The 13,339-nt window shown below is 41.2% G+C and overlaps 1 protein-coding gene across 4 annotated transcripts in view; it reads left to right on the forward strand.

Moving 5' to 3' along the window:
* The window catches only part of LOC110201738 (uncharacterized), a 45,978-nt gene extending 41,741 nt beyond the window's left edge, over window positions 1-4,237 (forward strand). For 3 of the 4 annotated variants that reach the window (XM_020977585.2, XM_078151872.1, XM_078151873.1), the window contains one exon: window positions 287-4,237. In XM_020977585.2, the coding sequence (XP_020833244.1) occupies window positions 287-2,628 (2,342 nt within the window). In that variant the 3' untranslated portion in view covers window positions 2,629-4,237. The remainder of the gene's footprint in view (window positions 1-286) is intronic. The other variant, XM_078151875.1, reaches the window with a different exon arrangement.
* The last annotated feature ends 9,102 nt before the right edge of the window (window positions 4,238-13,339 follow it).

Raw genomic sequence — 13,339 nt, forward strand, 5'->3', positions numbered from 1 at the left:
TTCTGCCAATCATTCGTTGTGGCACCTTAGGGACATCTACACGTCACTCTGAACCTGAGTTTCTTCATTTATAAAATGTAATAACCCACCTATCTCACATGGGGTTTTGAGAATCAGTGTGAATGATGATTATACAAATTATAAATGTCTACAACAAGCTTAAGGTGGTGTTATTTGTTTTTCCTGTTGAGGTTAAACCATTGGTTTTATTTTCCTAGAGAAGCAAGAAAGCTGTAAGTGTAAGGTAGTGAATACATGGGGTTGTTTACACTTTTCTTTCTTTCAGATTGGAAGGCTAGGCCTGAAGCCAAGGAATCAGTTCCAAAGCTGGACATCTCTATGGAAACATCATCTCAGAAAAGATTCACAGGATGGCCTGGTTCCTTAGTCTGCAACTTCAGAGCGGCCTGGGGATATGATACAGGGTTAAAGAAACAGCAGAGCAACAAGGAGACACATTCTCAGCCGGGAAAAATCATCCAAAGGAACACTCCCAGTAAAGCACAAGGCCAAGAATGCAACACTTATGGCAGAAGCTTCAGTCTTGGGCCAGCCACTTTCCCACAGCAAAGAGCGTGTGTAGGAGAGAGTCTCCAAGATTGTCATACAGGCAGAGAGAATATCAGTCTGTATTCAGACTTAAATTCATGTAATAGAATCTGCTCTAAGAAAATATTTTCTAAGTATAATGAGTATGGGAAATCCTTCAGTTCTAAATTAGACTTTATTGAATATCATAGACTATATCCTGCAGAACAAACATATGGATATCATGACTGTGGGAAAGCCTTCAGTAGCAGCCCATCCAGTAATTCCCATCAGGTAGCTCATATTGGAGATAAACCTTATATTTGTAATGAATGTGGGAAAGCTTTCTTTCTGGGTATACACCTTATTGAACATCAGAGAATTCATACTGGGGAGAAACCTTATGCATGTAATGAATGTGGAAAGGTTTTCCGCCTCAACACACAGCTTACTCGACATCAGACAATTCATACAGGGGAGAAACCTTATGAATGCAATGAATGTGGGAAAGTGTTCCGCCAGAGTGCCCACCTTATTCGTCATCAGACAATTCATACTGGGGAGAAACCATATGAATGTAATGAATGTGGCAAGGTTTTCCGCTTGAGTGCACATCTTACTTGCCATCAGACAATTCATACTGGAGAGAAACCATACAAATGCAATGAATGTGGAAAGTCTTTCCGTGAGAAGAAAGGTCTGATTTATCACCAGAGAGTTCATACTGGAGAGAAACCTTATGTCTGTCCTGAATGTGGGAAGGCTTTCCGCCAGAGGACAGGATTAAGTTATCATCGGAAAGTTCACACTGGAGAGAAACCATATGAATGTCATGAATGTGGGAAAGCTTTCCGCCAGAGAACAGGACTAAGTTATCATCAGAGAGTTCACACCGGTGAGAAACATTATGAATGTCATGAATGTGGGAAGGCCTTCTGGCAGAGTTCACAGCTTACCCAACATCGGAGAATCCATACTGGAGAAAAACCTTTTGAATGTCCTGAATGTGGAAAGGCCTTCCGTCTGATTGCACAGCTTAACCAACACCAGAGAGTTCACACTGGAGAGAAGCCTTATGAATGTCATGAATGTGGGAAAGCTTTCTGGCAGAATGCAGAATTAATTTATCATCAGAGAATTCATACTGGAGAGAAACCTTATAAATGTAATGAATGTGGGAAGGCCTTCCGTTTGAGTGAACAGCTTTCCCGACATCAGCGAATTCATACTGGGGAGAAGCCTTATGAATGTAATGAATGTGGCAAGGCATTTCGTGTGAGTGGAAAGCTTACTCAACATCAGAGAATACATAATGGAGAGAAACCCTATAAATGTCATGAATGTGGGAAGGCCTTCTGCCAGAGCTCAGAACTTACTCGACATCAGAAAATACACACAGGAGAGAAACCTTATGAATGTCTTGATTGTGGAAAAGCCTTCCGACAAAGTGCAGAGCTCACACTGCATCAAAGAAATCATACTGGAGAGAAACCATATGAATGTAATGAGTGTGGTAAGGCTTTCACCACCAGTTCAGCTCTTACTTACCATCAAAGAATTCATACTGGAGAGAAACCATATGAATGCCATGAATGTGGGAAAGCATTTTCCCGAAGGGCAACACTTAGTCAACATTTGAGAATTCATACTGGCGACAAACCTTATGAATGTCATGAATGTGGAAAGGCCTTCCCCCAAAGGGTAGAACTTATTCGACACCATAGAATTCATGCTGGAGAGAAACCTTATGACTGTCATGAATGTGGGAAGGCCTTCTGGGAGAGTGCAGAATTAATTTATCATCAGAGAATTCATACTGGAGAGAAGCCTTATGCATGTAATGAATGTGGGAAGGCCTTTCGTGTGAGAACACAGCTTACTCGACATCAGAGAATACATACTGGAGCCAAACCATATTCATGTGGTGAATGTGGGAAGGCCTTTCGTGTGAGAACACAGCTTACCCGACATCTGAGAATTCATACTGGAGCCAAACCTTATAAATGTAATGAATGTGGGAAGGCCTATAGGCAGAGAGCGGATCTTACTAGACACCAGAAGACTCACACTGAAGAGAAACCTTATGAATGTAATGAGTGATGATAAACTTTATGTTTAGGGGAAATACTTTATTCAACATCTAGATAATTTATATTGGAGTAAGAAACCTTATCAGTACAATCAGTGTGCAAAGTACTTTAATAGGAAAACAAAGCTTATTAAACTTTAGTGAATTTGTACTAGATTAAAAAAAGCTTTATGAGTGTGGGCAGGCCTCCTGTTGCAACACAGGATGTAATCAACATCAGAGCAGTCATACTGGAGAGTATGTTTATGACAAATGAAGATTTTTACCTTCAGATATCCTGTGTTTTCTGTCACAAAATACTGAAGGGAAACCCCACAACTGCAATTAATGTGGGGAGGCCTTTGGCTAACGCAGAAGCCTGCACCAGAGAATTAGTATTGAAGAGAAACCTTTCAAATTAATATTCTTTGTTGTGATTTCATAGTGTTTGTTTTTTTATCGTTAATTTAATTTTCCTCCCTCTCACCTGGTGATGTAAAAAGTTTATCCAGTTTATTAGTTTTTTTTTTTTTAAGGAACCAGTTTGTAGTTTTGTTTATCAGTTCTGTAGTCTTTTTACTTTCTGAATTTATGCCTTTTTGGTGTTTATTTGTTTTCTAATTTTATTAATTACATATTCAGTTCACTAATCCTCTCTTTTTCCATTTTTTACTGTATGTTGTCAGGATATACTTTTTCTCTGAGGACTACTTTAACTGCTTCTCAGAAATTCTAGTGTTTTGTCTTATTGTTATCCTCTTTCATATGACTATTACTGTGATTCATTCTTTGATCCATTTGATACTTGAGATGTCATTGTTAAGTGCCTGTTTAGGTCAGTTTTTCTTGTTTGTACTCTGTGTGTGTGTTACTCTTTTTAATCTATTCTTATCCGTAAGGTCACATCTAGCATTTATTTTTTACATTTTTCATTTCTTTGTACCCTGATTTGTGGTGTGGTTTTATAAAGGTACCATGTGATTTTGAGAGAGGTGAGTATTGTGTTCCCATTCAGAGGACAGTCTTTCAGATCTAAATGCTTCGGTGGTTCAGTTCTATGTTTTTCCTCTTGTCTGTGTTTCTGTTAGATTTATCTCATTTCTGGCACATTGCTGGGCACACAGTAAATGCTTACATGTTTTTTCACTTACACAGATGAAGATCAGTGGATGGAGGAAGAGAAGTCATTTTTTTTTTCATCAGGAAATGCTGTGGACCATACAGAGCAGAGGTTTTGAACATTTTTTGTCAGACTTCCCTTTAGCAGTCTAATGAACCTTGTGGTATCTTCTTCAGAATAATTTTTTTTAACATATAAAATACGTAGGGTTTCAAAGAAAACACTGAAATACAGGTATCAAAATATTTTTCAAATTAATTCATTGACTCTAGATTAAGAGTCTAGAGCATTTGAATGAAGATCAGTGGATGGAGAAACAGGTGATATTCCCTGGTGAAGCCTACAGTAGAGCACCTGGAAAAAGAAGAAAATAAGCAAGTGCAGGAAACTCATTATAATCCTCCCACATAGGTAAGATTGTTTGAGTGATATGGAACTTCAGTTATCCAGACATTTGCTAGAATGCTTTCTACCAAAAGCAAGGAAGCCTATAATTTATATAATAAATAATATATAATACATATATATGAATTATAATTTCTTTACCCACTTTGACGATTATTTTGTTCTTCAAAAAGTACCAGTTTTTAATCATCAAGAAGAAGAAATTGGTTACCGTGTTAGAAATGATTGGAACCTTGGGGGGAAGTGATCACTGCCTCCTAAAACTCTGCTCCCTTCATGTTGGATTGTGGGCTGGAAAGGACCTTGGAGGCCATGTGCTCCACCCCCTGATGTTTACATATAAGTTGAGGAAAGTGAGGCTGGGAAAGGACAGGAGATTGGCTGCCCAAAGTTACACAAGTAGAGACATCACAGGAGAGACTGAGAAAGAAAAGAAAGTGAGGCATTCTCTGACTTTCATCCTGGGTTTTAGGAGAACGTTTCAAAGTGTTGAAGGATAGGTAGCTTCTCGTGACCTAAAATTCTACCAGGGGAGCAAGCTTAGGAGGGGATTGGGAAACTCAAGAATGAAATTCCTCAGGGCACAAAAGGGCAACAATTCTAATAAAGCAGGAGTTATTAGACGACACTAATGTTTTCAGAACGTGGCACCTTAGATTTGTAAAAGATATGTACAGAAGATATAAGCAAGGGCAGGTAATAGATAAGGGTCACAAAACCATGGCATAGCCTAGTAGGAATAATTTCCAATGTGCAAAAATTGAGGATAAGCTAAGCCTAGTGAGGAAAGCGGCCAAGTCAAGCATTTAAGTGCCTGCAGTATGCTAGGTGGAGCAGTGGATAGAGCAGGGGCCTGGAGTCAGGAAGATCTGACCTCAAGACACTAATTGTGTGACCCTGGGCAAGTCACTTAATTCCTATTTGCCTCAGTTCCTCATCTGTAAAATGAGGAGGAAATGGCAACTCACTCCAGTACCTTTGCCAAGAAAACAAGTCCATGGGCTCATGAAGAGTTGGACACAACTGGACAAAACTGGTATTAGGCACTGTGCAAAAAACTGGAGATGGAAAGAAATGCAAAACAACATTCCTGCCCTGAAGGAGCACACAGTGTGATAGGGGAAACCTACCTGCAAACAATTAGGTATAAATAAACTGTGGATCAGATAGATTAGAGAGAAGGTCAGAAGGAAGGCACCGCCCTTAAGGGAGATCAGGAAAGGCTTCTTGTAGAATGTAGAGCTCTAGATGAGACTTGAAGGAAGCCAGGAAGTAGACGTGAGGAATAATAGAAAAGGGTTTGTGTCTTTGGTTTATTGTTTTTTCTTAAGACATATTGAAGGAAAGAAGATAGTCAAGGAAGAGGTAGAATCTTGGCAAGGATGGGATATTAAAGACCGACAAGGGAGGATTCTAATGCTGCTTGGCCCTTGGATTGGAAAGGTCAGAACACAAAGGGCTTATAGAAGTGGGTGATAAAAAGTGGGTGTGGGAAAAGAGCACCTCTCAGTCCTTGGGTAATTCAGTTGGCCCAGATCCTCTGTAAGGCTCAATAAAGAACTAGCAGGTGTGATTAATACCAAGAGACAGAGTTGAAAGACTTAGGAACAGGAGATGTTATAAAACTAAAGAAAGAGGAAAGTCTGGCTTCCAAAAACAATATAAGAAATGCACAAGTGTGCACCTATAGGCCAGTAAGGTTGGTTCTTGGGGAAATTTTTGAACAGATTTAAAGAGATGGGTAGTGAATACCGAGGGAAGCAAAGATTACAAGCCATCACAGCTTCATCCAGGGCAAGTCATGCCAGACTGATGATCCTGGGTGGAATTACCAAACTGGTAGATCAGGGCAATGTTGGAGATACCATTTACCTACTTTTTTAGTAAAGCATTTGATAAAGCATCTCATTCTTTTAAAATAATTTTTATTGAAACCTTTAGTTTGTACATCACTTTTCCCAAGGAATTCTTCCCCCGCCCATCCCAGAAAGCCTTTCTGCCTGACGAGTGATGAGAGGAACAAAAGCAGCTCAGCTATAGACCAAAATATCAAAAAGTCTGAGGCTCCCTGTGTTCCATACAGTTTTGTTGCTTTCCCCTCCCTCACCCCACCCCAATCATTCCTCTGCTTTTTTTTTTTGGTGATGCATTTGGGGTTAAGTGACTTGTCCAGAGTCACACACCTAGTGAGTGTCAAGAACTCAGTTCCTCCTGACTCCAAGGCCAGAGCTCTATCCACTGTGCCACCTAGCTGCCCCCCAATCATTCCTCTGCACAGAAGTGCTTTCTCATAGGTACATGGATTTGGAGTCAGAGAGACCTGAATTCAAGCCCTGCCTCAGATCCCTGGAGGTTCTGTGACGGGGCCTTCCGTTTCCTCCCCTGTAAAATGAGGGTTGTTGTAAGGCTTGAGTGAGGTGGTTTTTGTAAAATGCTTTGAAGTCATATATACAACGGAGCTACTATTATATCTGAGGCCAGAATCGACCATCATTTCACAGCATTCAGTTCAATTATTCTGTTTACCTAGTTTGTTTCATTTTGTGTCACTTCACTTCAACTCTTCCCTCACCTCTCTGTCTTTATCATAATAATTTAAAATTCTATTTTATTCTGAGCTTAAACACTTCCCCAAAATGAGCCTTTCCATATACAAAGCAGATCAGAAGAAGATGGGCCTATGGGCAATCCTAAGTCTCCCATGTGTAGCTGCTTTTTAAAAAGCATATAATAAATTCAACCTGCTCACACTGTCCTACTTTCATTGTGTCTTAGAGCACAGATGTAGTCCATTACATTCATGTACCACAGCTTTATAGCCGTTCCCCATTGTTGGAAATCTGGGGGGGGTTTATTTGTTTTTGTTTGGTTTTGGCTACTACAGAAAGTGCTGCTATCAATATTTTGTTGTGTGTAGAGCCTTTCTGTTTTGTCATTGACTTAATTAGTGTTTATCTTTAGTGGAATCTCTGGGTCAGTGGGTGTGGCTATCATCAGTTAGAAATGTAATAAGAATGTAATTGCTTCACTGCCCTCTCCCACCCTGTAATGGGCTGTAGTAAGGTTCACTCACTAGTGCCATGTCCCTCACCCCTACGAATCACTACCATCCATTCATTCCTTTGCGGCCTTTACTTCAAACCCACAACTTCCTTGGTCCCAAGAATACAGTTGTTCAAACACTAGGGTTTATGAATCGTGGAAGGCCCCAAAATGTTGAAGGGGTTTCATGACCTTTGGAAAGTCTCTGCTGAGCTGACCTCTGTTGATGACCTGTGAAAGTTCTGTTGACAAAGTGGTTACGATTTATGGACATTTCCCTTAGCCAACCATAAGATTTCCCCATTTCTGGAACTGACAGTTCTGTGAATTGTAACACCTATTTCTATGGTTTCCCAAGTGTATAAGAGTAGCTGGCACCTAAGGGGAGGGGTCTCTGACTCTGAGAAAGGTCTTGGGCCCAATTAATAGGGGACTACTGGTATCCCTAACAAATTGAACATGCCTGGAGCTCTGTCTTAGTGACTCTTGTTACAGATTAAAATTTTGTGGCTCAGACTTTGCAGAGCCACAGAATCCTCCTCCTGCAGATAAGGGAGGCTGATTGGGACAATAAACCAAATCAATTTGCCAGCAGACGACTTAGGGGCAATGAGACTTGCTATGCCGTTCACAAGCTGGAATTTTTGGCTTTGAAATGAGCTGTTACTGAAAAATTTGAAGACTGTGTGTGGAGCTAAGTGAAAGTGTAGACTGACAATCTGCTGACATTTCGATGAGTGCCATGTCCACCAGGGAAGACCTACATGGATGTGAACGCTCACTTCCAAAAGTCACATGACACCAAAGCCAGAGACCTAGGGAAAAAAAGCCACATGTGATGTCCCAGTGACTGGGCCACATTCAAATGGAAGTGTCATAAGGAGCTTGCCACAAGGGATTGCCATCAGCCAGTGGGTTGCCTGCATACATTAGTACCTTGTTTCACTGAAACCACCTTCTTGCCTCAGTTGTCTGTAAATGTATGGCAGTGAGAGCAGATGGCTGGTTAAAATGATGCAAACCAAGAAACAGTCAGTGAAGTCTAACATTCCATCCCCAAAAGGCACCTGCTTATTGAGATAATGCTGCAGTTGGAGCTGTGCCATGAAAGATACCAGGAAGCAGCTGGTGGTGCCTGATGGTTACTGCTACTCTGGCCTCTACTTTGAGGGGAAGCCCAGGCCAGTCATCCTTCATTCCCTTCTCTGGACTTTGCTGCCATGCACCCGTAGGCATCCTTCTCTTCCCCACTACATTTTTAGCTCTCTTTTGTGTGGTCTTCTTTCGTTAGAATGTAAGCTCCTTGAGGATAGGCACTTTCTTTTTGCTTATATTTGTATCCCTTAGCACAGTGCTTAGCATACAGTAAGTGCTTAATAAATGCTTGCTGTCTGTCTGCCATGAAAGCACTGCATGATGACTTTGAACACGTGGGTCGAGAGAGGCCCGTGGAGCTGCTAAGAATCCTGTTTTGCTGTTTCAAGATGGCAGCCAATGCCACTAAGAAACGTGAGACCTGCTGCTCTTTGTGTTCAGAGAAAGTCACTACAATCTTCTGACACATAGAGAATAAAAGTGTAGCCGTGTTAAAGGCTGGCATGGTTATCAGGGTTGTGCATCCATTCCTATTTGCCCTTTCCCTACTGCTGACTCAGATGCATTTTCCTATTATAAACACTCCTCCACTCTGGGAATTAGTACCAAGAAGTCTGTAATTCTTTTCTTTTTATTAGCTCTGAGCTCCTGGCCAGAGACAAAACACCTCAGTGTTAGCTCTCTCTCTCTTCTCAGATGTCCCCACCCCCACCTCAGCTGCTACATATCCATTGTATTCCCATCAAGTACAACCCTGAATAGCAACTGTCACCTGACTGCCCTCCCCACCCCTGGCCCAGAGGAAAAGACTTCAGCCCCCCCACCTGAAAGAATTCAGGGAAGAAAGAAGTGGGATTCCTGCCTTGGGATCTGTGGCTGGAAGACTTCGGCAATGGTAGCTTCTGTGCCAACACACTGTCACCCCAAAAGCCTGGGTCCCCCTTTTTTGTGACAGTTGTGCCTCTGCCTGCTCAGCTTTTTATCTTTTAATACATCCTTTTTATTATTTATAAATATATAAATATTCATAACTGTATCACGTATATAAACATGTCTTACTAAAAGGGGTTTGTTTGGTAAAATTGGGATTCAGTCAAAAGGCCCTCCTTTAAGGATCTAGAAGGCCACAAGTTCCCTGCCCTGGATTAGTAAAGTCCTAGAGAAAGGCATTTGCAACTGATGCTTTCTGCTCCTCTCCTAAAGGAGACCCTTATCTCTCTGCCGAGACAGATTCTAACCTCCTCATTCGAAGGAAACTTCCTTCAAATTTTCCAAGTCCCCAAATCTAAGGGCTTCATCCTTCTAGGCCTCTTTGCATCCTTAGGCACTGTTGGTCACCCTCTTCTCTCTGATACTCTGTTCCAGGTTTCCTGGCCCTGCTTACTCCTGATTCCCTTCCTACCTAACCCTTTTGTCTCCTTTGCTGATCCTCCAGGTCATGCCCACTAATTCTGGGGGTCCCTTATGAGTGGTATCTGGCTTACTTCTCTCTCTACATTATCTTTTCTTGGTGATTCTCCCTACCCCACCCCCACATACACCTGCTGAAAGTTGCTTTATGATGCTGTTACCATATAAATTGTTTTCCTGGTTCTGCTTACTTCACTCTGTATCAGTTCACACAAGTCTTCCCAGGTTTCTTTGAAACCATCCTTTTCATTTTCTATGGCACAATAGCACGCTATTATTACATCAGCACGCCATGTTTCATTCAGCCATTCCTCAGTTGGTGGGTACTCCCTTAGTTTCACATTCTTTGCCACTACAAAAAAAAAAAGCTGCTATATTTTTGAAGATCACTTTCCTTTTCTTCAACATCTTTGGGATAAAGACCTAGTAGTGTCATTAGTGGGCCAACGGATAATCAGTTTAGTGACTTTGGGGGCACAGATTCAAATGGCTTCCAAAACTTAATCTGTGTATTTTGTATTTCTGTAAACATTTCTTGCTTATTTTATTGGCATAAAGTCAGGCAAAAGAGCTCCTAATGACATCCATTATTTCTTCTTTTTGATTTTTTTTTTACTTTTTGTGAATTCCTTTTTCATTTTTGATACTGTTAATTATTTGGTTTTCCTGGGGTTTTTTTAGCTTTTTTGGTGAGGCAATCAGGGTTAAGTGACTTGCCCAGGGTCACACAGGTAGTAAGTGTTAAGTATCTGAAGCTGGATTTGAACTCAGGTCTTCCTGACTGCAAGGCCAGAGCTCTATCCACTGCACCACCTAGCTGCCCTCCCTTCTCTTCTTTTTAATCAAATTAGCTAATGATCTTATTTTTAAAAACTAGTTTTATTAATGGTTTTGAGTTTTGTTAATATTTTCTTTGATTTTCAGAATTTCAATTTAATATTTAACTGGGTTTTTAAAATGTGTTGGCCTTCTGGTATTCTCGGTATCATTCACAACTCACTGTTTTCTTTTTGTTAATGAAAGTTTTTAGAAATATAAAATTTCCCATAAGGACTGTTTTGGTTGTATCCCAAAAATTCTGGTAAATTGTCTTATTTTTGTCATCTTTAATGAAGTCATCTATCACTTCTATGATTTGTTCTTCCGTGCACCAATCATGTAATTGCTAGTCAATTTTTAAAATACTTTTATAAAGCCCTTCACTTAATATAATTTTTATGACATTGTGGTCAGTAAAAGATGGGTGTATTTCTGCTTTTTTGCATTTATTTTTTAAGGTTTTTATGTCCAAAAACAAAGGGAAATAGGGAAAGGAATACACATTTATTAAGAACCTACTGTGTGCCAGGAACTGGCTGTTAGAATTAGAAGGGTTTATGTTTCCACAGGTAGAATAATGCAGAGATTTAAAGAACAAAGGTCCCAGGAGGTGGCACACTGTAGGTGGGCTGGGCTTGACCAATAGGAAGTAAGTGGATTGTTCCAAGAAGACCCCAAAATCAAGATAGGGGTCGAGCCAGCTCAGACCAGTTAGGGTCAACCTGAGGACACCTGAAAAATATTAGTGTGCCTGCTTGATGAACTTCATTACTATTATCTGACACACCCCGCATAAAATTAGAGCCTCATTAACGAGTCATGGGACATATGACCAAGGGAGGGGGAACATACTTGAGCATATCAAGGGGAAACATGTAAGGAAAGGTGTAACCTGGGAAGGGTTGGACCAATTCCGGCCTGGGAGGTTTCCCCCGCCCCGAATTCAACTGCATAAAAGCACACTTTCCCTTGCACTCAGGGCCCATCCCTCCTGAAGAGGGGTGGAGCCCGCTTCTGGCCAGAAACGTCTAAATCCTCTGGACTTTCTTTATAATAAATTTTCTTGATACTAAATTTTTCGTGTCAAGCCTATTTCTAACACTGGCCTTTGCATTTTACAAACATTATCTCATTAGAGTCTCACAACAACTCTGTGAAGTAGATGTTATTATCCATATTTTACAGTTGAGGAAACTGGGGTTGACAGAGGTTAAGAGACTTGCCCAAAGTCACACAGCTAGGGAGTGTTTGAGTTCAGATTTGACCTTATGTCTTCCTGACTGTAGGCCCAGCATTCTATCCACTGCACCACCTGGCTGCCTATGAGCTATAATGTTCAACACATTCAATAATGGATTTTTAAAAACCAAAGATACAGCATTACTAAAAATGTTTATTCTAAATTTAACAACCATCAAGAAAACAAACTTGTCAAAACACAAGGGAAAACAATCACAATTTATTCTCCCCTGATTTGCGGTGATGGTGCCAACTCTGAGTAGGCCACAGTGACAAGTGTCATCCTCTTGGCCTGCATCTACTTCTGAACATTTTTCCATGTTTTTCTGGATGTTGCTGCTGTCACAGTCATTTACAATCAGCGTTTATTATCCCGATTCTGCTTTCTTCATTCATTGCCCTGTTGCATGTAAGGATTTCCACATCGCTTTGAATGCTTCACAGATGTCACTTCTTATGGCCCAATAATATCCCTCTTACCTTCACAGGGGATGATTGGCTTTGCCATTCCCTAGTTCTTGGACAGAAGTACGGTTTCTAGTGCTCCAGGAATGTTTTTACCCAGTAGGGTCCTCTCACCCCTCACCCCCAACAATACCCCTAGAGTTGTTAGGTCCCAGGCATATCAGAAGCCAGTCTATGACCATTTGGTAGTTAATGTTGCATGATGCCATATTGCTTTTCAAAAATATCACGCCATTTTGGACCTCCATCATCAATGTAGCAGCGTGCTTCTCCAGTACCACCAGCAAGATTTCATCATCTTTTACAAACTCTGTCCACCTAGTGGGTAGAAGGTGGCATCTCACACCCAAAGGTGTTGAAGTCTGCCTTTCTGATTGTTACAATTATTTGGGTGGCTATTCATCATTTTGGCTGCTTCTTCTTCCAAGAACTGTCTTTCCACATCCTCTGACCACATCTATAGAAATTTCCACCCATTCCTGTCTAATTTGGATGACATTTTTATTAGACCAAGGCAGAGGAAGAAACAATTCTGAGCATCCTCTGCAGACCTCTACACCTGTAACTCTGCCAGAGGCTCCATGCTTCTGTTGGGGGCAGCTACCTTTCTATCAAGATAATAGTGACACCACCCTCTCTAGAGGCTGAAAGCCAAGGAAGGTGAAAGCCAAGGAAGGTGAGATAGCGCAGGCCTTCAAGGGGATGGCCAAGTGAAAATCTCCTAAATTCGTAGTTGGACATCTTCGTGAAGGTGTCACCTGCCTGCTTTTCAGGTGTCATCAACAATGCAATGATAGTATTAAATCTGTGTGGCTTGTACACCCAGGGATATCTGGCCCCAAACTGCAACCTTCTTGAACATTTCCCACTACAAATTCATCTGAGTTAACATATAAACATCCCCAGGAAGGCTGGAATCCTTCATCTAGAGAAGTAAACTAACCCACCCTCCAGGGATGTGAAAGGCAGTTTTTATTTGTAGCAGTGAGAAGAGGTGAGCTGAGAGATATCACAGTAATAATTCAGGTTTGGCCCCAGCAACACAGGATTCGAATCCTGGCTGCAATGGCTAAAGCTGTCTGGCCAAGGGCAGCCCCCACACTCCCCGGGAGGCAGCTTCCTGTCCTGTAAAATGAGGACATCAAACT

The sequence above is a fragment of the Phascolarctos cinereus genome, unplaced genomic scaffold, assembly GCF_003287225.1.
Source record: "Phascolarctos cinereus isolate Bilbo 61053 unplaced genomic scaffold, phaCin_HiC Scaffold_4;HRSCAF=312, whole genome shotgun sequence".
Lineage (NCBI taxonomy): Eukaryota > Metazoa > Chordata > Mammalia > Diprotodontia > Phascolarctidae > Phascolarctos > Phascolarctos cinereus.